This window comes from Diceros bicornis, chromosome 10 (assembly GCF_020826845.1).
Source record: "Diceros bicornis minor isolate mBicDic1 chromosome 10, mDicBic1.mat.cur, whole genome shotgun sequence".
Taxonomy (NCBI): domain Eukaryota; kingdom Metazoa; phylum Chordata; class Mammalia; order Perissodactyla; family Rhinocerotidae; genus Diceros; species Diceros bicornis.
The window spans coordinates 69,730,339-69,756,963 of NC_080749.1; the positions used below are offsets into that span (position 1 = coordinate 69,730,339).

Here is a 26,625-nt window from a genome sequence, read left to right on the forward strand (position 1 = left end):
GTCTTCCTCTTTTTTCCCCCAAAGCCTCAGTACATAGTTGTATATCCTAGTTGTAGGTCCTTCTAGTTCTTCTATGTGGGACCCTGCCTCAGCATGGCTTGATGAGTGGTGAGTAGGTCCATGCCCAGGATCCGAACCGGCGAACCCTGGGGCCACCAAAGCAGTGCACGTGAACCTAACTGCTATGCCACCGGGCCAGCCCCTAAATACATGTGGTCTTATTAAAGTATGGAACTATTATGTAATCTTTGGGTAATCCAGGAAATATTTAGACACCTAGAAAAGCTCTCTTTAACAGTATAAAAACACTATTTTAAACAGACTTATGCTGTGTGACAGTTTATTTTACAAAAGTAATGTATACAATTTTCCTATAAAAGTTGCCATTAACATATAGCTAGTCCAGAATTGACTATATTAAGTTCTGAATTTAAGAAAATGAGTATTCCCTCCTTCCTTTCTCTTATTTTCTCTCTTGCTTTATTGAAACACAGGTAAAGTTCTTTCCAGAATATTTTATACATACACACGTATAATTATATACATATACACATGTATATATTTCCCTCTCCCATTTTAATAAATAGTGATGGATGAGGAAGAGACTGGTCTGCCTTAGTTCTGTTATCTTTATTACTGTAATACTTATGACAGTCATTGATGTTCAGAATAATGAAATGTGTTAATTTTAGTTTCAGAGCCAAAAAAAGACATTTAATAGGTTCATTATAGTTTGTTTACTTGAAAGCTTTTCAATGGCTAGGAAAAAATTTCTTTCTTGTTTGAAAGTTTGGTTAATTATAGCATCTTATTTTACTTGTTGATTAGCTAATTAAGATTTTGATGTATTTTTTATGGTGAAATTTTTATTCTAACAGTTTTTGTGATTTATGGCATTTGATCTGTATATGTAAGCCTAGATCACTTTAGAAATAATAACCACAGCTACCATCAATTGAGTACTTACTCTGCCAGGCAGTGTTAAGGTATTGAATGCATTGAGTCAGTTGATCCTCACAACAACCCTGTGAGGTAGGTGCTATTATCTCCCTTTCTCAGATGAGGAAACGGAATCACAGAAAGGTTAATTAATTTACCTAAGATGACTCAGTAAGTATTATAGCCAGGATTCAAGAACTTGTGTGCTAGTCTTTACTGTCCAGTAGTTAATTGCTGTCTCACCCAGATTTTACAATCAGGTTAACTATTTGAATAATATATAAATAAAGTCGTATTAGAAAACCACAACAACAGAACAAAGTGTTGACTCTTACATGAACATTTGTTGAGCTCTATAAATAGTATTGGGTGATTGTATTAGACCGTACAGGAAGTTATCACCATAACAGATGGCTAGGCATTAGCACCACTAGAAATGGTAATCAAGATTTCAAAACCTGGGGTTAAAAAATATCTCTATTCATTAATGAATAATTTTTTACCTTTTTTTTCAGTGTGGTTTCAGTAATACTGATTTGGTTTTGGTAAATCAGCATTTATTATGGCAGTAGTCTTGATGAGTAGATCAGCTCAGCTGTAGTCTGGTTCAATGATTATTTAATAATAGATGTTGCTAAAGTCTTGTTCACACAAGGATTAATTTTGTCTTCTTTTTCCTCCTGTAGTAAAATAAAACAGGGTCTGTTACCTAGCTTGGAAGATTTGCTGTTCTATACAATTGCGGAAGGACAAGAGAAAATACCTGTTCATAAATTTATTACAGTAAGTTTTTATATTTTTCTATCTTAACTTTTTAAAAATCAGTAATACTGAATCAGTAATATAGTGATACTGAAATGTAGTTTTAAAGGTCATCTGACATGTCGATTCTGACTGACACTGTTTCTCTTATTATGTTTTCAAATTTTCATCATGCTCATTTCAAGGTAATCAGTGAAAGAAAATGAAAGAAACAATGAGAAACTTGTCCAGAAAGTGGGTAATAGTAACACTAAAATGCCATATACATATTCAGGTCTTGGGTGGAAGTTTTTATATACAGAAATAAAAACTTGTAGTTGGAATAAGCATATACATCATTTGCACTATGTATTTACAAACTCTTATTTTTTTAAAAACAGGCACTCAAATCTACAGGATTGCGAACGTCTGATCCCAGGTTGAAAGAGTGTATGGATATGTTAAGATTAACTCTTCAAACAACATCAGATGGTGTCATGCTAGACAAAGATCTTTTTAAAAAGTAAAAATTTCTGCCAAACCTTTAATGGTGATTTGCTATGCTATATGGTGATTTTTCTCTTAAAACAAAATTGTGTCTTTGAAGGCCAGTGCTTCCTGTGTAACTGAAAAAAAAAGAGGGAGGATTTAGAAACATCAATTGTTTGAAGAACTGGTGCACGTTAAGGTTCTATAGTACACGGGCTGAGAGTATACTTTCTTTGAAACTGCTCTAAGGAAATGTAGCCATGGATGTTTCTAATTTACGGTACCTGGCGGTTGGGTTGAGTTTGAATAGAGCACACACTTTGTCCTGTCATGGCTTAAATTGATCTCTAGTTCATCTGCATGTCTTGCAGGCTTTCTCAGCATGGTCTCTGTTCTTTTCTACGAGGTGATTTAGATGACATCATAAAATGAGAAGGCTTCAGACAATCTGTATTCCTTAGGTTTATATGTCTACATTGTCTGCTTCTCTCCTCTCTTCAGACAGGCTTTTGACTATTTTCATTTCCCTCAAAATACTTAAAAACTAAAGACAGCTTGGAGATTAATGCCTTGATTTGGTTGAGTGAGAATATTTATTTAGACTTTCCTATATTTGCCTATCTTTTTATTACTTATCTTCATTAATGTGTTCCTGCTAGTCTGATTACTTAATAATTTAGTGGATAGCATGTTTGTAATGGATCCCAAAGAGGTAAATGGCATTTTAAACTACTAATAGTTAAGTGAAAACTAGTATAGAACTATAAACACTACTGTAAGACATTGGCTTTTCCCAGACCATAGACTTAAGTTGAGATAGATCCAAAGAGTTCCAGCATTTACCTTGAAAATTTATCTATATGTGTGTATATGTATTTTTCTTTTTCTTTTATTGTCTTTTGGGGGCTGGATGATTTGTTCTAGTTATCTCCTGGGAATATCCTGGAGTTTTAAGTCATCTGAAGCTATAAGTATTTATCTGAGGTCTTCCAAAGTTTCCTGGCATGCTGTGATGCACTGCTGACAGTTTTGGATTCTTGTCTTTTCACCACAAGGTTCTTAATTCTGTTAACTCAGCTGACTTTGTAAAGTGTAGATTTTAGGTCCATGTTGGAATTGGTGTTAGAAATTTTGAGTCTTCAGAACCAGTTTCTTTGTGGAGGGAAGGAAATCATTTCTAGGTAGCATTGCCTTTGCAGTAGGATTATTTTATTTTTAGTGTTCATGAACTATCTGTGCAAAGTATTCTTGATTATGGTGCCTTTTGGGGAGTTACTTTGGCATATCTGAGAATGAAGTCAAAGAGATGGTAGGTAGATCTGTTGATAATAGGTATGAGGAATTGCTTTGGAATTTTAAGTGAAAGCAGTATTTTACATCTTTTTAGTACTGTTTAAAATTTTTTTTGGTTTTATAAACACGTTGCTATGTTTAAATATGAACTTAAAAGTAATTTAAATATATGATTATGAAGCCAGGAAACATAATCATAAAATTTTCTACCCATAATTATATTTAAAAAAATAACAGTTACCATTATTTTAAACGCTAATCCAATTTTTTAAAAAATTGATGATTGTAATACAGGCAGTGCCCAACTTGACAAATGCTTAGTGGTATAGATGAGCAGGCAGTGGAAAAGTCTAAGTCTATAGGCATAGTGATTTCTCTTTTCATCCCTAGAATGAAGTGATTCAAAACCTTTTAACCTTTTTAGGTCACCTAAAAAGGTGATAAAAATTTCTCTGATTGCTCCAGAGAAATTCTTTCTCTGTTTTCAAAATAAGAGATTTTCTAGTTAGTGTTGACAGAAATACATCATCTTGCCTCCAGGCAGGTGGGAGGGAGATGTTACAATGGAATTCATTTTCCCAGAGAAATAATATATAAAGGTGGATAGGTTTAGTTGAAGTCAGTGTGTTGATATTTTACCTAAAATACATTGTTGGTTGATATATTTATCCTTTCAGGATAATCTGAGAAACAGCTATTATGTATGACAGTTTTTTTTAAATGGGAAAATGAGTTCTAAGCATACATTTTGGAGCATATTTCTATTTGTAAGTTGGAGACTGCCTGTACCCATCTAGATATCAATTTTTTTAATTGATTGTTTTTAATTGATTGTTTTTAATGCCAATAATCCTTAAAACTAATAGAAGTAGAAAATTTGTGTTGAAAACCAATGCCTTACTTATTATTCATGCATTTTTAACCATATAAATATTAGAACTATTTTTATGTGTGATCATTATTTTTTGGTTTTTCCTGTTTTGGGGAAAAATAAGTGGTAGTCGTTGCATTTGTATATTGTTTGATTTTCTTAAAAAATTCATATCCATTATGTTATTTTGCTAATGAAAAATCGTATGTGAGATATTTTATAAAACATTGATGTGCATTACAGTTGTTAATCATAAACGCTTAAGTAAAGAAGGAAAGAAAAATGATTATCATTCCCAGTTTACAGATGAGAAAACTGAACAAAGCATGAGAAAGATGTGACTTCCTGAAATGCATAAGCAGTTGCTCCTCAGAATTCATTTTATATGACTTCTAATTTTCTAGTTAGATTTGTGACATCTGTAATATAATAACTCTCGAGAAGAGCCTTATTGTTTGGAATGCTCATCAGTGTGCAGTTAGACACTCTTCTGAGTGGCATGATTGCCTTTGTTGGCCAGTAATTCACCAGTGAAGGTTGTTACCACAGCTTTACCGGTCCTTTCTGATAGAGCAAAAAAAACCCTGTTTCACTGAGTGTACAATTTTGTTAATTGTAAAACCTCCTTATAAAAGTTCTGATTTTAAATAGTTAAATAGTAGTAGGTTGAGAATTTAAATTTGTTTGTCAGTCCTCATATTTTCTCACATATAACTTCTTGAAAAATGAGGATGTAGATTTTTTTGATACAGATACAGTGAATGAAGATCAGGAATTGTGAACTTTTTTCTGCTGATAAATGTGTTCTTTGGTATTTCTTGCAACTCTTATATGTGCAAGTTGAATTGTTGTTTGAAACATATTAAATATTAAGTCAGTGGCAAAACTTGATATTTTTTAGATTAACATTGAAACTATTAGAAAACAATTTATCGAAGTTTATTGAAGTAAATATTTGTTATCTCTGGGATGTCAATTATTTCTGTGTCTATAAGTTAATAATGGAAATTAGGACTGTAATTTTTTCATGTTATAAAGTGGTGTACATCTTTATCACTGAGAACAACCTATTTTATTTTAAATCAGTGCTTTAATTTTATGTTGACCAAGTGAGTATGTATCCTGAAATTTTTTAATAATTAAAATGTGATATCTGGCTTTTAATTTTAATTTGATGTTTCATTTAGAACAACTTGAATTAAAATATTGAGATATAAAAATTTCTCATTTACTATGTACTGAAAAAGAAATACTGTCTACTCCCATTTCTCCATTTATACAAGTTATTTACTTGCAAGTTATTCATAGAGTTTTCTTATCTGTAAAGTGGGGAAATCATCCTTCTCAAAGGGTTTTGAGGGTTAAACAGGATGAATAGTACTTGAAACTTAGTACTTTTTTAAAAAATGCCAATTTGGGTTTTTTTCTCTTCCCCAAAGAAGCTGCTAATATAGTATCACATCACTTACCTGTGAGGAATCTAATTACATAAATAACCTCCCATAGTTAATGGTTTGACTTTAATACTCCAGTTATACACATTTGGCTTTTTGTCTGTTAAGGGCTTAGTCTTAAATTTGTATTATGACTTGATGCTTATATCTAGCAGGTCTTCGTTTATCAATTAAGTATTCTATTACTGAATTACTGAGACTCTTAAGAAGATGAGCTTAGAGTATATGGTTGGCTGTAACCTATTTATAAAACTCTTCTTTAAGATTACATTAGTATATTGATTTTCTGGGTTAAATCTTTTTTAGAACAAAGCAGAATATTGGTTTAAATCATTAGATTTCATGCTACATGGCTTACCATATCTTTTAAACAGTTTTTAAGAAGGAAACATTTTTATTCTACAATGTATTATGTATCTTACAGTGAGTAGAATAATGTAATTTAACATTTTTGGTGATTCAAATAATATAAAATTAATTATACTGCTTTATATACAGTTTTCTTTAAAATTATTTATTATTTCTACAAGCATTTTAATAAGTACTTCATTTAAGAGACAAATTAATCAGATTAAATAAATTTATTTTATCTCCATTTTGTTAGCTTAGAAATGCAAATTTTTCAAAATGTAATTCAGGAAAAATATGTTAAAATACAAAATGTTTAGGTTTTATGTGAAATACGAGTAGTAGTTATATAGGAACTAGGGGATATATATCTGAGGTTACTTAATGGAAAAATAAACAGGATCTCAAGTATGACATATTGGAATCTGATTTTTGTTAACCAGATGTCATGATGAATGCTTATCAACTGTGGTAGGCTAAGAAACTTGTTTTTAGGTGGTCTTAATACTTAACTTGGTGGAATGCTCTGCTCTTTTAATCTTGGACACAATTTTTAGGCAATCTAATTTATTTCTTTAACTTGTTCAACAGCTTATAAGCAATTGCATGAAAGGCTGCTTGAAGGAAAGAAAATAATATGGAAAGAGTATAATTCATAGAATTTAGTTTGTTTTATAAGAGGATGAATTTCTCATTGTTTAAATATTCTCCTAATTAATATTGTTATTACCAAATACTAATATTTGAAAGATACCCAGTCTATTAATTTTTTTCTCACATTTCACAGATGTGTTCAAAGCAACATTGTTTTGTTGACGCAAGCGTTTAGAAGAAAATTTGTCATTCCTGACTTTATGTCTTTTACGTCACACATCGATGAGTTATATGAAAGTGCTAAAAAGCAGTCTGGAGGAAAGGTAATGTTTTTGATGTGAATATTTTTCAAAACCAATTCATAAATTCAGCTCAACTTGTGGTATAGAGAGTAAAATTGTATAGTTTTCTTAAGACATTTAAGTGAAGTGACTGGTTTAAGTGCTTTTAAAATATTTTAAATATTGTTATTTTAGCTAAAAATAAATCTACGTTTAAGAATTCTTTTTGATTTTCAGATGATTGAGATGGCTTTTAAATCTTTAATAAAAAAAGTAACTTTATTGGGAATTTCTGCAGATATGATATACTTGAACATTAAATAAAATGTTTCCAGTTTTAAAAAATCCTCTAAATAATATTAAGAGCTATTTTGTTTCTTCTTCAGATTGAAAGTTTTTAGATAATAAAACCCTACCAGCATGACCCTGACTAAAGAAGTTCTCTATTTCTTTGCCCTGAAAAAACAAGTCAAGTCCTAGCTCCTCTTTTAGACTCTGCTTTTCTAAGGAGAAAGAATGCATTAGACAAAAGAGGGATGATGGAGACTGAGAGAAGTCACTTAGATCTCTCAGCTGTAATCCTCATGTCTGTTGTGCTCTTAGTTTTTATGCGTATTGTTATGAAAGACTGCAAAGCCACCCCAAGCACTATACAATAACTATTCATTGGTGGAAGCTAAATTGAGATAAATTTTTTGGTAGAAGAAAATATTATTTGCCTATATTATATCTGTTCATTTGTTTCCAATATTTTGGATAGGTTGCAGATTATATTCCTCAACTAGCCAAGTTCAGTCCTGATTTGTGGGGTGTATCCGTTTGTACGGTAGATGGACAGAGGTAAGTTTATTTCAAATTCATGAAAACAGACTCTCAGCCTTAAATTTTGCATAAAGTGAGCAGGAGGTAGAGAGGAGCATCTTCTATAATGGAAATTAACTCTAATATGACATAAATTCAAGAAGGTAAATAAGTTTATATTTTAATTTAGTTTTTAAAAAACTCAACTGAAACAATTTATACTAAACAATTTATACTAAATTTTATGGTGCATTTCATCTAATTCATCTAATTCACAGTTGTAGTCTTGTTATTTGAGTATTTATTATTCAAGTACCTGCAATTACAAATTTGCTTAGGAAAAGCAGACTTAAGCAAAACATGGAATTATTCACTAATGAACTGACCACCAGTAAAATTAGTTCCCATTTCTCAACTTAACTTTGGTTACCAAGCCTGTGGTTATTTTGTTCCTCATGCTCTTGATATGATTAGCATGATAGTTATGACAATACAGTGTAATATAGTCATATGCTGCATAACGATGTTTTGGTCAACAGCGGACTGCGTATGTGATGGTGGTCCCATAAGATTAGTACCATATAGCCTAGGTGTGTAGTAGGCTACACCATCTAGATTTGTGTAAATACACTCTATGATGTTTGCACAATGATGAAATTGCCTGACAATTCGTTTCTTAGAACATATCCCCATCGTTAAGCAAAGCACGGCTGTACAGTAGTCCCCTCATACCAGTGGTTTCAGTTACCTGTGGTCAACCATGGTCAGAAAATATTATATGGAAAATTCCAGAAATAAACAATTCATAAGTTTTAAATTGCACGTTGTTCCGAGTAGCATGATGAAATCTCTCACCATCCCACTCCATCCAGCCTGGATGTGAATCATCCCTTGTATATGCTACCTGCCCTTTAGTCACTTAGTAACCATCTCAGTTAGATTGACTGTCGTGGTATCTCAGTGTTTGTGTTCAAGTAATCCTTATTTTACTTAATAATGTCCCCAAAGCGCGAGAGTAGTGATGCTGGCAATTTGGATATGCTAAAGAGAAGCTGTAAAGTGCTTCCTTTAAGTGAAAAGGTGAAAGTTCTCGACTTAATAAGGAAAGAAAAAAATTATATGCTGAGGTTGCTAGGCTCTATGGTAAGAACAAACCTTCTATCCATAAAATTGTGAAGAAGGAGAAAGAAATTCCTGCTGGTTTTGCTGTTGCACTTCAGACTGCAAAAGTCATGGCCACAGTGCATGATAAGTGCTTAATTAAGATGGAAAAGGCATTAAATTTGTACAATAAGGTATTTTGAGAGAGGGAGAGAGAGACCGCATTCACATAACTTTTATTACAGTATATTGTTATAATTATTCTATTTTATTAGTTATTGCTGTTAATCTCTTACTGTGCCTAATTTATAAATTAAACTTTATCATCATGTATGTATAGGAAAAAACATAGCATATATAGGGTTTGGTACTATCTGCAGTTTAAGGCGTCCACTGGAGATCTTGAAAAGTATCCCCCCTTGGATAAAGAGGGACTCCTTTATTGTCTATTACCCATCAGTCATTTGCAAAATGAAAAGTCATTTGCAAAACATGCTGGATTTCCCGAAGTCCATGAAAGTGATCTTTGGGAAGTTCTCACACTGCAGGCACAGACACTGACATACAAGGATCTAGCAGAATAATTAGAAGGGGATAATGGTGTGAGAGCACTTCCAAGAGAATGATTTCGTTTTCAAAATCAGTGAATTAAGAGAAGCCCTTGGAAAAATGGATCAAGTTCTGAAATATTTTTTCAAGAATGGCTCTTTTTATTGTGCTGTGAGACATAAAGATTTATCATGTTGTAATTTGGTTTTGTCAGTCTGAAAAATTATGCCAAAAAGGAAAAATCAGTATTTTTTACTCTTTTGAAGACTCAGCTCAGAGGTATAATCTTTCTCTTTTTTTGTTTTTTACTAAGGTAATTATTTCTTTTTTAATGAAAATATAACTTACATAAAATAAGGTGTAACAACTTCTAAGTGTATACAGTTTGGTGAATTTTTATCAGAGATGTAATTTTATCCTAAATTTTGTTGAAACTACACGTCATTTAGCCTTATAATTTTAGGTTTTATTTTTCAAGATAATGTCCCAATTAGAGCTTTTCCTCCCTTTATTAAATTTTGATCTCTTAAGTGCCTTCAGTTTAAGGGATCTTTTTATTTTTTATTAATTAGCCTCCTCAAGTATTTACAGTAAAAAACATGATTTATCCCATTCATTCTTTCTGTGTGTGTGTGTGTGAGGAAGATCAGCCCTGAGCTAACATCCATGCCAATCTTCCTCTTTTTGCTGAGGAAAACTGGCCTTGGGCTAACATGTGTGCCTTATCTTTCTCCACTTTATGTGGGACTCCGCCACAGCATGGCCTGACAAGCAGTGCATCAGTGCGTGCCCGGAATCCATAAACCCCACCCCCCCCCTCCGCCCACCAGCAGCGGAGCTGCGTGCTTAACCGCTATGCCCCGGGCCGGCCCCTATCCCATTCATTCTTAAGATAAGGAATCTGAGGCCCAGAGTTCATATAATACTGGCAGAGGTGAAAGTAGCCCTAGGTCTCTTAACTTCTAGTCCATTGTTCTCTCCATTATGACAGGCTTTTATCCTCATCTGGACATGTAAAGTGTACTAAACACTTTGTGAGTTGAATTAAATGTTGGGTGCTATGAAAGGACACAGATACCTGAGGAGCCATGGCTTTATCCTTATGGAGCAAATTCCAGTCAGGAGTGATATTCCTGTTTTTGTATTTGGAGGAAATGGTTTATCATGTATTGGAAATTTTTTTTATATTTGGAGGAAATTATCATGTAATGCTTGCACACAGTTTTTCTCTTAAATATTCTCTGTGTGTAGAGATGATTCTTTTTACTTTTCTTATGTAGAGAATTTTAAAAGTTGACTTTGGACTAGAACGTATGTGTTTTTAAATCCAAAAGGAGTAAGGCAGGCTTTTGTAAGGTTTTAGAGTGATTTTCAAGCTGAAGTTATAGTTTGAATTACAAATTATTCATAAATTTGATAGGAAAAATATTATATACTTTTGTGCTAGATGTGTGTATTTATATACCATAATATACTTAGAAGTCAGGTGGCCCTCTGACATCTCTTTGCCCTCTGACATCTCTGTTAACCCCTGTTTGCCCAGGGTGGTAGTTAGTATGCCCAGTTTCACCATGGATGAGTTCACTCTGAATAAGTTAGTGTCTGTAATGTGTTGGGGCGTTGTTCGTGGCACCTTGGATACTTAAGCAAATAAAACAAAGATCTGCCCTTGTAAAGCTTATGTTATAATGAGGTCAGTCAGAAATTTTTCATTTTCAAACCTATTGTCTACTTCATGTGCATCCCAGTTTGGTAACATAGAAATCTTTCTTTTTGTTCTGTTGTTTGTCTTCATGGTTATAATGACCACCATTAGTGCCAGCTCTGTCAGGTTTGTAAAACTGGATGCTATTACTTTTAATGGGATTGGAATTGTGAGTAGATACAGTAACAAGACGCATTTATAGACAGGGTCTCAGAGAATGGTATTGAATCTAAATTGAGCTCAATTTAAAAACTAACCACAGTTTAGACATGGTTAAAGCTATGAGTAGAAACATGGTGACTAATTTCTAAAAGGGCTAGTTCATTTTATATGATTGAATGCAGATAGGAGTAAAGAGGGTCATACCCTCTGGCACTCAGAGGAAAATTTTTGCTTATTTATTATCTAATTTTGAACCATTCTGTTACCTGAGGACTTTAAGCTTTTGCCTATTTTTGCAGGATCCTTTTAAAAATAAATGTACTTAGATTTATTCTTTAATATCCAAGTAAACTTGTGATTGAATTATGAGAAAAGCTTTATAAATTAGATTAACATGTAAAAATAATAAATCATTCAGGGACGTTTCTTCCAGTTGATCTTAATTATTTTTTAAATCTGATTTTAAATAGGCATTCTATTGGAGATACCAAAGTTCCATTTTGTCTTCAGTCCTGTGTAAAACCTTTGAAATATGCCATTGCTGTTAATGATCTTGGAACAGAATATGTGCATCGATATGTTGGGAAAGAGCCAAGTGGATTAAGATTCAACAAACTGTTTTTAAATGAAGATGGTAAGAATTACATAAAAGTTGGTCAGAAAAAGAAATATTTCATTTTCCTATGTAAATCTATGTAGTTTTTTTATTTTTTTGAAGAAAATTAAAAGCATTCATACTTTTTTTCATTTGTCATGGAATTCTGTGAAACCTATAGGGATAGTTTAATCACCTAACTTTTTAAAATGGTTATTTTAGGCATCTCATACCACTGTAAAGTGGGCTAGGGAGAAGATGGGGGCAAGGAGTAAGATTTTCTCTTTATAACCACCTATAGGGGAATGTCTCGTAGTAAAATCTCACAGTGTCTGGGATTTACTTTAAAGTAATTCAGTGGAGTGTAGCTGGGAGTGCTGAGTGTGATTATTACTGTGTGTTGGCAATTATTGAAGCTAAATGATGGATACATGGGTGTTTCTATTCTATTCTTTCTACTTTTGTATATTGTATATATTTGAAAACTTCCATAGTAAGTTTTTATGGTGGCCCTGGTTGAGGTAATAAGTGTTTTTTAGTTTTTCTCTTTCATAACATTTGATATTTGAAAGAAATATCTTGTGTTAAATAGTTGGATAACTAACAAGTCTTATTACTCTATAGGAATCCAAAAGAAACGGGGAGGTCAAAGATAGTACTTTTGATCTGATAGAGATTTTAAATCTAAACACCAACCTCTGGGTTGGTTTCTATTTTTCAATCTTTCAGGCATATGCTAGGTTCTACGTTGTGTGATGAGTACCTAGAATTGAAGAAAGCAAGAGTGAAGAAATTCAGTGGTTGAAATAATGATTGTGAAAAATATACTTTTGTATTTTTTTTCTGCTGGATAAAAAAATGAAATGTGCCTTATACTCATTATCATTTTATTAGTTTTTTTAAATGAAATTATAAGACTGATATTTTCTTATGCTTCTCCTCCTATTTGTTTTGAGAGCAATTACATTTTCTTACCTATATTACCATAATCTTTCTATTCTGATGCTACAGTTGATTTTGTGGAGATTACCATAAACTGGCCACATAAGGACATCATATGAGAAGTACCTTATGTATTAAACTCACTGACATCCAGATTTTATATGGAAAGAATTAATTTTTGTTTTAACAAGATAAAACATTTTATAAGAAAAATTAATATTTTCCTATGTAAGGCAAAGTAGAATAATTTAGGTGGTTCTGTTGAATTGATTGATTTTGAGAGAGGTATTTAAAGAATAGAAATTAACCGATATGGGAATTTGAATATGAAGAAGTATTTCAGAAACAAAAAGTAAATAAAATGGGCTTGGGTTAAATAACTTAACCTTACAAGTAATACATTTTTTGCCATGTACATTTATGATTTTAGAAATTATGATTTATTGACACTGTAGTCTGTAAGAAAAAAATGATAAGAACTCAGGAATTTAGCACTGGTTTATAATAACTGAAATATGAAGTTTAACAAGAAGTTTTGCCTTGATATTCCCAAGCCTGAGCCAATACCAGAAGTCTTGGAAGTAATGGGAAAATGAAGGCCGCACTCCTTCCTGAGTTCTGCATAGGTTCTGTGCTCTAGAGTCTTGGTTTTAGACTACCCCAGCAAAAAGTAGTTTGTAGGTCTTTTTCATATTTAAAATTTCAAGAGTAGATTTATGGTGAAACTACATTTTGTGTATGTGCATGTGTGTCTGTGTATTTAGCATTACAAAATTAAAAAAATATATATTAATATTGTGCTAGCTTTATAAGACTGTAATGATAAACTAAGGTTAATATGAATATAATGAATAGATAAAGAAATTATAGTAGTTACTCTTTTAATATGAGTAGTTTTAAAATGCTTTATAGCATAAGAAGTTGTAGTCCTGTGGTGAGGAATTGGCTGATGTTTTCTATCACTATAAATCAAGAAGTAAATTACTTGATGGAGATCTCAATTTTGGAAACCACGATCTCATAGTGAAGTCGTTTTCTACCTTATAGTAGAAATTAGGTTAATCAACAGACATTTATATAGCCTTTTTCTCCAATATTGTTAACAACTATGAAGGGTACATGGGCCTTAGTTCTTGGATAACTTATCTAGCTAATACTAAAGAATACAGAAAACGATCACATACATCTAATACATGGGGAAAAAAGACAAACTCAAGCATTGCATACTGCTAATAATGTTATCTTACAAGTTTGTAATTGACAGAAGCCAAAATGTATATGTTGGTTTATATGTGTAGAGGATTTGAGAAAGAGGAGTTGAATTAATTTACATGGGGAAGACAGGAATGAATTGTATAGAAAGAACAAAGTTTGGGTGATTGAGCAAGTGGGCACTGCAGGATTAAACCGTATATAAAATATACTTGTATTGTTATATAGCCCTGTAAAATTCCAGTGTAATACCTAAAATATAAATATCCATATTAAACTGAACATAACTACTTTTTAGTTCTTTAGTACATGCATTAGCAAACTTTGACTTAGCATCAGTTATGAACTGCATCTTTGTAAAGTTTATATGCTTAGCAGTTTGAAAAGCTTTTTCTGGTGTAATATGAAAGAACTTTCTGTGTGTTTTTTTTGCCTTGGAGAGAATAAATACTTGTTAAAATGAAGCAGTTTTGTGCATTCTGGTTAAAACCATGCCCATAAATTTCAGATGTTGCCCATGTCCATTTTGTCATTATACCAAGTTAATGTATGTCATTACTTCAGGTAGTAGCCTTCATTAATTAGGTTAAGTGTTACTTCTGCTGTCATAAATATTTGTTAATTAAAAATTCTAAATTGAACTCTTAACTCTCCCTCCTACCTACGGCAGAGTAGATATCACAGTCATAGGTGTCAGACTGAGGTTTTAGACTGCAGTAATGCTGGTGTTATGTTATAATATCTCTGGTGTATTTCCAAACGTTCAGATGTCTGGCTTTTGAGTCAAAGGCAGAGTGAACAGTTGCTTACATCTGAAAATTGCTCTGTCATGCCGTGAAATGCTTTAGTGTTCTTTGAAAGAATCTCTTGAATGTAGCTTATGTAGTATTTGCAGAATATTTATGATTTAGAAAATATTAAATGCCCACATTTATGTGGTACCATGTGGATTACACTGCCTCCTAGGACCCTAGAGTCTAAACCTGATAATGTAAAAAAAAAACAAGAAAGGACAGATACATGAATATCTACACAAATACAAGTATAAACACATTTAGCATAGCTGGATTGCCATATTCTGCTTTCTGTCTGCGTGTGGTTTTTCTTTCAGGTGTATAATATAGGAGAATTTTTGTTTTTCAGCTTCCTCTTACTAGGTAGTATTTTTCTGTGCAGCAGTTGCTCATTTTGTGTGATCTCAGAGAAAGAAAACTTCTCTTAGTATAATATGGAATAGGTAAAATCTTGATTGTAATACTCAGATATTGTACTAAGTTTTCTTTTAACTTTTGGAAGTAGTATCATGGGTAATCCAAAATGCACAATGTTTAAAACATAGCTACTGAATCAAATTATTGATCTTATGTTGAGGAAAACTGGTAGACTGTGTTACCCAATTTTTTGTCTTTACTGATTTTTTTTTAATTAAAAATTTTTTAACAGCTTTATTGAGATATAATTCACATACCATATAATTCACCCATTTAAAGTGTACAATTCAGTGGCTTTTGGTATATTCATAGGGTTGTGCAACCATCACCACAGTCAACTTTGGGACACTTATCAACCCACAGAGATACCTCGTACACATTAACAGTCAGTATCCATTTCTCTTCTACCCTGGCAACTAGTAATCTACTTTCTGTCCTATAGATTTGCCTATTCTGGACATTTCATATAATATTTGGTTTTTTATGACTGGCATATTTTATTTAGCATAATGTTTTTAAGGTGCTTTCATGTTATAGCATGTATCAGTGCTTCATTTTTTTATTGCTGAATAATATTCCATTGTATGAGTAATAATGCCACATTTTGTTTATTCATTCATCAGTTGATAGGCCATTTGAGTTGTTTTTTACTTTTTTTGTTTTTTTGCTGAGATAGATTTGCCCTGAGCTAACATCCGCTGCCAGTCTTCCTCTTTTTGTTTTTTTTTGTATGTGAGCTGCCACTGCAGCATGGCCACTGACAGATGAGTGGTGTAGGTCCGTGCCTGGGAACCAAACCTAGGCCGCTGAAGCTGAGCACACTGAACTTAACCACTAGGCCACCGGGGCTGGCCCGTGTTTTTTACTTTTTGACTACTATCAATATTGCTACTGTGAACGTTTGTGTACAAGTTTTTGTGTACACGTATGCTTTTATTTCTCTTGGTTATTTACCTGGGAGTCAGATTGCTGGGTCATATGATAACTCTTTGTTTAACAATTTGAAGAACTGCCAGGCTGTTTTCCAGAGCTCAGAATTGTTTAGCTATAGACTCATCTCACAGAAGGTAACTTGCTTAAAATTCAAGGAGACTAATAATGAAGCAATACCTTATTTCTGCTCGATTTGTCAAGCTAGATAAGAATTTGTTCCCAAAGAAGTAAATCACTACCACAAACAGATAAATTAGGAATTATGCTTTCAAATAAATGTTTCAGTGCCCTAAGAGTTTTATGTTTGGTATTTGTGCCATGCTGTGAATGAGAAAGTAATCATCTGAGATTTGAAATTCTATTTATTGTAAAAATTAGGAGAAGAGGTAGGATTTTGGATGGATTTAAATTTTAGGTAATTTTTAAAATTATATAAGAAATATATCTTTATTGTCAGGAAATATAGAAAGCATAGAGAATACAATTTAAATCCCCTATGATCTTTTTATCCTATGTGTGTCACTTGTTAGTGTTTGTGTTTTATTTTTCTGCGTATGTATGTGTATATACATAAACACAAAAATAAAACACTTGACAAAAGCAAAATTGGGTTCACACTAGATGTGCTTTTTCCAAGGTGATTTTTAATAGTAATGTTATTTGAGAGCTTAAGGATATGCCAGGTACTTTTTAAGCATTTCATGTGTTTCAAGTCATTCAACTATTACAACTGGCTGAAGTGTCAGTGCTATTATTACCCAATTTACAGCTGGGAAAATTGAGGTACAGTGAAGTTCACTTACTTGCCAGGGGTCAAATAGCTAGTAAAGGGCAGAGTTAGGAGATTTGGATGTGCTCTTTCACTACTATTCACTGTCTTTCTCTACATGAATCTTTGTCTATATTATTATTATAGCAGCTTCCTAGAAGTGTATTACTGATTTGATATGTAAGAGACTTAAATGCATTCCTCTACTTCCACATTCCCCTACCCCCTCAAGAAAACCTATAACAATGGCTTACATAAAGAAAATAGATATATGTTCATGGGGAGTGCCTATGCGTCACAGAAAATATCATGTATTTGAAATAATGATATTGCTCTTATATTTTACAGATAAACCACACAATCCTATGGTAAATGCTGGAGCAATTGTTGTGACTTCATTAATAAAGGTAAAATGTTGACATTTCCTTTTAACCTAGTGAATTTTTTTAATAGCTAAGGCATAAAGATAAATCTTGGATTATTTATGTAGAACTGTGAAAAGTTTTCTTTTGGTGTTAAAAAAATAATCTTATGATATAATGTTAGAATTTTTATTTATTTCAAAATAAATGGTGTAATTTCAGGGGCAAAATTAAAAACAGATGACTCATTGTAAATTTCAACAGTTATTCTTGACCTGAAGATCTGGCAAAAATTCAAAAAGAAGCCTGCTGAACAATAGGCACAGAAGTTTTTCTTAAAGTTTTGATATTTTTTTCTTTCTCTTCCTTTTGGCTCTTCTAGAATGAACAGATGTAAACAGAATTAAAAGCATTTTACTGTTTAATGTTTGTCATCAGCACATGTAGGAACAAATGTTCTGATGCTGTGTGTTAAGACAAAGTACATTTACCCTTGAATAATTTCAAGTTCTTTGTACTTTCATGAGCTGTAATCACAATTTTCGTTTGAACTTTTCATTTATTTTCCTTAAATCATATCATAACTAAAATAAATAATACTTATTCCAATTATTAAGTTATATTATTTTTCTTATGCTTTAGTTTGCATTATGTTTTGATTTTTTTTTTTTTTAAGTGTCTGGTTTGCCTTAATAATTGGAAGCTCTAATGCTGTTTTGAAATAAGTATTTGAAAATGGTTCTATTGTGTGGTACTGTTTAGATTTTTAATTTTTAATTATAAATTTCGTTTATATTCAAATAAGTTTCATTTGTGTTTGGAACATTTATATACTTTCTTTAGTAAATCTGTCCCTATCTATTCTAAGCTTGAAAAAAAACATAACTATATGGCTTTGTAGATTTCTTACTGGGGATGGGATACCCTAGTTACACAAAGAATGTTTGAATATAAATTATGTCCTTGGCCCAATTCATAAAAATTCATCTAATTTGTATACTTGAAATTCTCTGTTAAGTTTCATGAATTTTATACGTTCATGAGAAAAAGCCTTTAAAATAGAAGATTACTATGTTAAGAATATGTATGTTTAGTTGCTGTTTTAGAGCAGATGCTTGGTAAGCATTGGCCCATTTAATCCTTGTAACTCTAGTAAGGTAGATATTATAGCCAAGTATTTTTTAGTGTAATTTTAATAACCTATTGAAATTTTCTTTGTGCCCATTATAACATCTAGTTATTCATGAGTGTTTTATGTAAGAGAAAAGTTGTCAGTTTAAGGTGAAAGAAATTGTTTATTTATTGTAGAAAATTATAATGTGAATACGTGCTAGGCACAGTCCTGCCTTCAGGTAGCTTACACTATAGTGTGGGGTGTACACAAGTAAATGGGCCCTTAGAATGAAATTCAATAAATACTGATGAGAGAAAAGTCTCATTAATATTTGTTCAGATTTGAAGAGTAACTTAAATTAGAGGTAAGGAAAGTAATGATAATACAATGTATGTGTTTAGTGCTTGATGAGAAAACCACTAGAATGGTTCTGAACCTTTTGAGGTCTTCTCAGAAAAATGTTCACATACCATGATTTTATGTAAACTTGAGGGAGTTCAGAGACCCTTTGAAGCTGATTTATGGATACCAGTTTAAGAACTCTTACACTGGAGAAAAATTAACATGGCATACCAATAGTATTTTCAAGAAAGAGCATATGTAAATGATTAATAGAAGCCTTCCTTAATTGCATGCAGTTAAACATCTTTTGTTTAGTGATTCATGAGTGTAATATACCACACTGAAATGCTGCATGTGGGAAACGCATGTCTGGTCATGCCACACTGTCACTTCATTAGTTTCACTTACTGTGTTCATTCACAAACCATAAACTATACATTGAGCCACATTAATATGAGCACTTAGAAACAGAGTTAAAAAAACACACATACACAACATGAGTGTGGTTCAGTGTCCAACAGTGCAAAAATTTAACTGAGTCATCTTGTATTTACAAATTTGATCAGTGGTTTTAAATTTATAAAAATTTTAAATTTACTGGCAAAGTTGGAAATGAGGCTTTGGGGTATGGTTCATATTTAAGATCACTTTCTTTGAATTTTTGTTTTGTTTTGTTTTTAGAAGGTGTTTCACAATTTTTTCTTTTTTTAATGAAGTTCATCTAAATATTGGAGGGGTAAGCCTGATATACCTCTGTGTAAAACTGCCCCAGAATGTAATACTTTTCTTAGACTCCTTTTTAAAAAGAATTCAGAACTCCTAAAAATACCTGTGTGTGATCTCTGAATAATATTTATGAATTGGTAATTGAAATTGAGGTAATAAAACCATAGGCGAAAGGTCTTCAGGCCCAGCCCTCTTATGTTATGTAGGTGCAGTGAGGAAACTGAGACTGATAGGCTCTAATAGCAGTAGAATTGGGCTTGAGCTAAATCTCCTGATTTTTTGTTTGCTGTTCATTAGAATTCACTCTGCCATATTTAATGTAGGTGTTTGCTATTTCTTTTGATGACATCTTTATCTTTACCTTGCATAGTTATATTGTCCAAAAAGCAGAAATTTTATTTTCTTAATTTTAACTTAATCAAAAGATACCAATTTGTTGGCTTAAAGTCACTTCTAATTTTCAGTGGGTGTATATAGTCATTCTTTGGACATTAGTCAGTGCTTGCTATCTGTAAGGAATTCGGCCTCTTCTCAAGGAGCTTGCATTTGAGTACCCAAAGCGTGGATATTTTACCATGGCTACCAGATTTGAATTCTATGTTTTAGCTCTTTTAGTTGATTTTTTTTTTCTTTCAAAATTCAAGACTTTATTATGGTGCTATTAAAACATTCTCCTCATGTTATTCCCCCTCCCACACACGCTCAAAAATTAAGTAGAGTCTTTAGTAAGACTCTTTATTTCGTAATTTTGTAGTATTGATATTTTTTCCTTGTAGGATTGGTGGTGATCCTCAGGAAATGGGGGAAGAGGCAAAGCAAATGTTCAAAAGGATTAGCAGATTGTGGAAAAAAGGAGGATTTGGACAGAAGGAACCTGTTGCATAAGTTCTTAACTTCTAAACTTATAGGAAAACTCCAATATTTAAAATTTTAAACAAAGCTATCTAGGTAAATACCTTCATAAAAACAAATGTCATTTTGTACTTAAAATGCACATAATTCAAAAAACCGTAAAGGTACTATACTTCCTCTCTTTTTCTGTATGGTAGCTACTGAATTTAAAAGAATACTTTCTGATGTAGTTTGTTTTATTTGATGATGATGATGTGGTTGCTTGATTTAAAGGAAAGAGTGAAAATAAATTTGAAAGGAGTGCAGTTATTCTGGATGAAATAGCAGTATCCTTATGTAATTTTTTTCTTTTCAGCGGTAAAAATTTCACCTAGTTTCAGTTTAAAAGTTAAGGTGTGGCGATAACTTGAGGGCTCGGGTGGGAAGATGAGGACAACTTATGACGAGATAATTGCCACACTTCTGCTTTTTTTATTTTAAAGGCAAAGAGTGAGTTATATTGTTTCTTCTTCTCTGTTTGTCTCTCTTTATTCTAGTAGTAGTTTACAGTTTTTGTCATTTGAAGAAGCTCAGTTTTTTTTAATCAGAAGTATTTTTGAATTGAAAAAATTGGAGTTTTTTTCTCTTTTTTTTAAAAACAATTTAATCATGCTCCATGAAAATCAAGACAAATTTAGTTAATTGTATGTAATGCTCAGTTTGGTTATGTTAGCAATAACCTGTTAAACTTGCTTATAAGCCATATTTTTAGGGCGGTTTCTGGCTCTGGGGAGCAGTGGATGATACCTTGGACTTGGCAACATTCGTAAGAAAGGATTATATTAGTTTATTTACTTCATGTTTACATTAGTTGATGTACCTGAGGTTTTTTAAAAGTAACTTTATTTTTAGGGTTAATCTATCAAAATACTAGATTTAAACATTTTTTTACCTATAATATCTATTTGAATATTCCAAGTATTTGGGTTTAAAGCATTTTCTCCAGCAAGATTAAACTAAAAGTATTTTATAAAATCATTTTCAGTTACCTCTTTTTGCCTCTTTCTTCTCTGATCTCTAATTTTCAATCGGCTTTTATACCTCCATACTTTATGAATGGAATCAAGTGATTTACTAATAAAATAACTCTAATTAATGTATTGACTTTAAATGAGTCATTTTTATATTAAATTTATTGGCAGATGTGTCCCTGTTAACAGTGATATTTTCACCTGTGTTACAATGTATAAGACATGATTCAACTCGTGAGTGTGTTGTAAAAACAGGCTATAAAAACACTCCAATATAGTTATATTAATTCTTTTAATAGCCAATGTTAAAACTCAGTGACTCTATCAAATTTTCATTTATAAACTTTTCTTCAAAGGAATGTAAATTTTTTAACGAGGTATATTTATAGAAAAATAAATTTGTATAATTTTCTAGTCTCAGGTCTGATGACTACCATTTTCAGGCAGACCACATGGTTTGCTTTTTAAAAGTCATTTGATGAATGAATTAGAAATTTTAGTAAATATATTTTATCCAATTTATTTTTTTAAGTTTTCCGACTGTACTTACTACAAATTACTGTTAACTTTTTCAAGATTAAAATAACATGATATCTAATAATGCTTGTGCAGTGAGTTAAAAACTGGGGATTTTTTCCCAAGAGATAAAGGGGCATTGATAGTTCTAAGACTATCAGTTTTCCAAATCTCAGTTTTCATATGTGCTTTTCTTAAAATAAATCTGCCTTTGGTTGAAGTTTCCTCCCATTTTTCAAAGGAGAGACATACTTCTCATGTGTCTCAAATTTTACTATGGTATACTGCTTCAGGTTGTAAAAATCTACTAAGTACCAGCAAAAGAGAACATTTTAAAATGTTGAAGTCACTGGTATTGAGAATGTGAATCACTATAATGACTGCGAACAAATCTCTTGTATACCAGGTTGTTTCCAGTTTTTGGTTTCAACAAAATGGAAAGAGGATCTAATTAAGAAGTTAGTTAATGAGAACATTAAGCATAACTTTTGAGGATAGATTACTATGTGACTTTTGCATGTAATGAGGTTGATGTGTAAAGAACTGAGTAACATTGCAGTCACAAAACCTTTTCTCTTTCCATCTCTTGTCAGCAAGATTTCTCAACTCATACAGCTGTAAAAATTCAAAATAGTAAGAGAATTAAACGCTTCCTTCTAGTAATAGAAAGTATCCACTAATAGATGAACTAATTAAAAAATCAATTACTATTTCAAAGAGGAAAGAAAGTATTCTAAAGGAACAATTTTGTAAGTTAGCGTGGGACATTATGGTGATTAGCAAATAAACATTTTTCCTTTAACATTTTATGAAAATTTTCAAATATATACAAAATAGAATAGTATAACCAGCCCCCATGTACCCATTCCTGGCTTCAATTTTTATAACATCTGTTCCTCTACCCCTCTGCACCCCACTACTGGATAATGATGATGGTTTTTTTACAGATTGCTTTTTGCTTTTGGAGGGGAGAATTTACTCTAGTTTATTTTGTATGTGTATGTGTGTTTTTTTCTAACATCTTTGCAGATAAACTTTATACTGTAACTTTTTCAAAATTAAAATAACATGACATCTTATAATTATTAGATCCTATATATATCCCTGGGGTACTTTCCAAGACATACAGGGGCAAATATATTTTGTTGACTTAAGTTAAATGCTATTTCCAGGGTAGATAGTAAGGACAAACATTAATCGAGTGCTTTTACATTTAAATGAGGAAGTTTTGGGGAGAGATTTTCTTGAGTCAACACAATCATCCAAATATTTTATTTTGCCTGTTTATATAATCTGCCTAGGACATTTCAAGTAGCTTACCCAAAAGGCTGTAGAATGATAGCCCATTGGTAAATATCAGTTGTTTCTTAAAAATAGCATAGGAGCAAAACTTAATTGTACTTGAATTTAGTAAGCTACAAAGTAGACCAAATGTGTGACCACAGTCTAGAGTTGAAAGATGTTTTTTTTTATTATTATTAAACATGACAGCTAAATCAAGTTTTGTATTAGTTTTATAGGGCACAGTTTAGGTCAGAGAATGAAAGTTCAATATAACTTGTTTATTTTACATTGATTAATTGTATAACCAGTTATTATCCATGTGACATCCCAATGCAAATGCTGACATCCTTTTCCAAAAGAGTTGTTTTTTTTGTGCTTTTTCAAAGGTTAAAAAGGTTTTTGTGGTTTAAATGTTGTTACATATTTTACAGCATTAGGATCTATGGAATATTTTGACAACTGCAACAGTTCAATGAAGTTGGTAATTTCTTCTTTTAATTATTTTTCATTGAACAGCTTTGGACTTACATTTCTACATTTTGATTTCTGGTGTATTATAAGGAAAGAAAACTTAAAATATGTCAAAGGACACTTTAGAGAAAATACGTAGATAGTGATTACAGTATGACTGTAGCTAAATTATCCTTATCTTGTTTAAGCTCTATTAATGCCTAATATTGATGAAACAGTGTGGTGTTCTTTCCGGCTACTGACTGTATGTGTGATTGGACATCCTTTCTCAAATAAATTGATCTGTAAGATTTCACAGATTATCGGCCACATCCTAATCCACTTGTAAAGTGGAGAATGACCCTGGCTTTATTCAATTAATAATACTCTGGTACAGATTTTCTCCCCATAATAAAATTTTAAAGTGTAATGTTTTGGATTGTTTGAGGGTAAAGTTAAAAAATTTTGTTTTTAAAACTTTAGTTGTCGAATTATTTTAAACCTGTTTTAAAAATTAGAGATGTATTGTTTCTATTGGGTGCATATCACCAATTAATACGTTTGATTTCAGATCTACAACTTACTGCTTTGTAAACTTCGCCGAGGTAAAATGAAACCATTTGGCTACTTGAACTGATCTGCGTTATAGGTTTTTCCTATTGACATTTGCAGTAGCTAACGTCAGAAATAGAAGTGATGAAACAATACATCTTCCATACTCTGAATTGGCATAATGCTAAATACAAATGTAGCTAATTTTTTAGACACTATGAAATATAATTTTTTTTAGTTCAGGTATTGTTATAACAAGTGAGATGTTAAAGGTAGGGCTTTCTCTATACTAGTAAAATCTATCCAGAATGTTTGCATATACTAGAATTATAAAAGATTAGTTAGTTTTGCAACATAACTCATTTTTCTAACTGTAATATTGGTTTAAAGTTATTTTAAAAATATGAATAGATTGTTCTTAAGTGAAAACCATGATTTATATATACTTAATTCTTTTCTAAGGGTGAAACTTTAAGTTTTTTAAAAATATGAAATTAAATAATTTAAATAACATACATTCTAGCAGATTGTGTGTTGTCAAGAAAGATAAGGGGACTTGGGGTAACTTGTTTAAATTCTGTAACTTTGGGTTGGGTTAAGATATACTTGAAATAAAGCATTCCCTTGGTAATTCAGATCCATTCTCAACAAATGGTGTTAATGAAAGAACATATAGAAAGTTTATGTAAATACTAAATTACTTGAGAAGTATTTCCTAGATTTAAAAGTACTAATGCACCATATATTAACTATAATGATAGCAGTTTGAAATTTTGATATTATATTCACTTAAAACTTATCTATGGTGGTGCCTATATTAACATATTTATGTCTCATTTATTTGCAGCAAGGAGTGAATAATGCTGAAAAATTTGACTATGTAAGTGCAATATAGAATTCAGTTTCCATGCTACATTCTTTATATATTGGTTTTTTGATTACTAATACTTTCTAATTTGGATTTATAGGTGATGCAGTTTTTGAATAAGATGGCTGGTAATGAATATGTTGGATTCAGTAATGCGACGTGAGTCTGATTTATGATTTCGGTGTTTATAATGGGTCAGGACGCTTTAAATTTATTTTAAAAATGTAGATTATAGAATTTTATTTTAAATACCGTTTTGTGACTCTCTACATATATGAAATATAATTTTATATATATGCACACACATACACTGTATTTAGAATTAATCTTTTCCCCCTTCTTGGTCCTAGGACTTACTTCAGTGAATAAATAATTACTTAAAATTTGGTCATTAGAGGGAAATGAATGATTTCTAAATTACCTGGAGGGGAATACTTAAAATGCTTTAAGTAGTTTTATAAACTTTTTATGGATAATCAAAATTAGAAGGGACGCCAAGTTTACCTCAAATTACTGGCATTATTCAGTTTTCTCTTTGCCTATAATACCTGTCTTACCTTTCTTAATCTGTGCCTGGCTAACTTGATTTTTACCCCAATTTTTTATTTTGAAATTTTCAAGTCTGCACAAAAGTTGAAAGAATAAATGATGAATATTTGGATATCTTTCACTTATATTTTCTGATTAATATTTTGTCTCATTTGCTTTTTCTCAACCTCTCTCTCTAGATGGACGGTTAAAAATATGTGTATCTCTACAGATGCGTATATGTACATATATGTAAATATACATGTATGTGGGTGGTTTTTTCCTGTACTGTTTGAAATTAAGTTGTAGACATCATGACACTTCACCCTTAAATAACTCAGCATGTGTATCCTAAGAATAAGGACATTTTCCTACATAACCACAATACCATCAACACACTTAAAAACATTGATTTTAAAATATCATGATATTAATCAATATGTAAATGTCCCAACTCTCCCCTAAATGCCTTTTATGGCCTTTTTTTTCTTAGGAGCTAATCAAGGTTCATGCATTACATTTGTTATATCTTTATTTTTTGTGAGGAAGATCAGCCCTGAGCTAGCATCCAACGCCAATCCTCCTCTTTTTGCTGAGGAAGATTGGCCCTGGGCTAACATCCATGCCCATCTTCCACTATTTTATATGGGATGCCACCACAGCATGGCTTGACAAGCGGTGCGTCAGTGCGTGCCCAGGATCCGAACCTACGAACCCCGGGCCGCCGAAGCGGAGTGCACGCACTTGACCTCTGCACCACCTGGCTGGCAGCAGTTATATCTTTTTAAAATAGAAAAGTCCCCCTGCCCTAGACCCTTGCTTTTTAAAATTTTATTTAATGGATTATTTTGAAGAGTGCCAACCAATTGTTTTATAGAGCAGGAATTAACTAACTTTTTCTGTGAAGGACCAGATAGTAAATATTTTAGACTTGTGGGCCATACAGTCCCTGATGCAATACTCAGTTCTCCCGTTTAAGTAGGGGAGCTGCCGTGGACAATATGAGGCTGTGTTCAAAAAACTTCATTTGT

At 32.0% G+C, this 26,625-nt stretch overlaps 1 protein-coding gene across 4 annotated transcripts in view; it reads left to right on the forward strand.

Moving 5' to 3' along the window:
* Positions 1–26,625, forward strand: part of GLS (glutaminase) — an 80,769-nt gene that overhangs the window by 13,146 nt on the left and 40,998 nt on the right. For 3 of the 4 annotated variants that reach the window (XM_058549447.1, XM_058549448.1, XM_058549449.1), the window contains exons 2-9: positions 1,626–1,722; positions 2,082–2,203; positions 6,923–7,052; positions 7,771–7,850; positions 11,799–11,962; positions 17,339–17,397; positions 25,046–25,078; positions 25,167–25,225. In XM_058549447.1, coding sequence (XP_058405430.1) covers positions 1,626–1,722; positions 2,082–2,203; positions 6,923–7,052; positions 7,771–7,850; positions 11,799–11,962; positions 17,339–17,397; positions 25,046–25,078; positions 25,167–25,225 — 744 coding nt within the window. Of the gene's footprint in view, positions 1–1,625; positions 1,723–2,081; positions 2,204–6,922; positions 7,053–7,770; positions 7,851–11,798; positions 11,963–17,338; positions 17,398–21,838; positions 23,678–25,045; positions 25,079–25,166; positions 25,226–26,625 lie in introns of those variants that run through there. The other variant, XM_058549450.1, reaches the window with a different exon arrangement.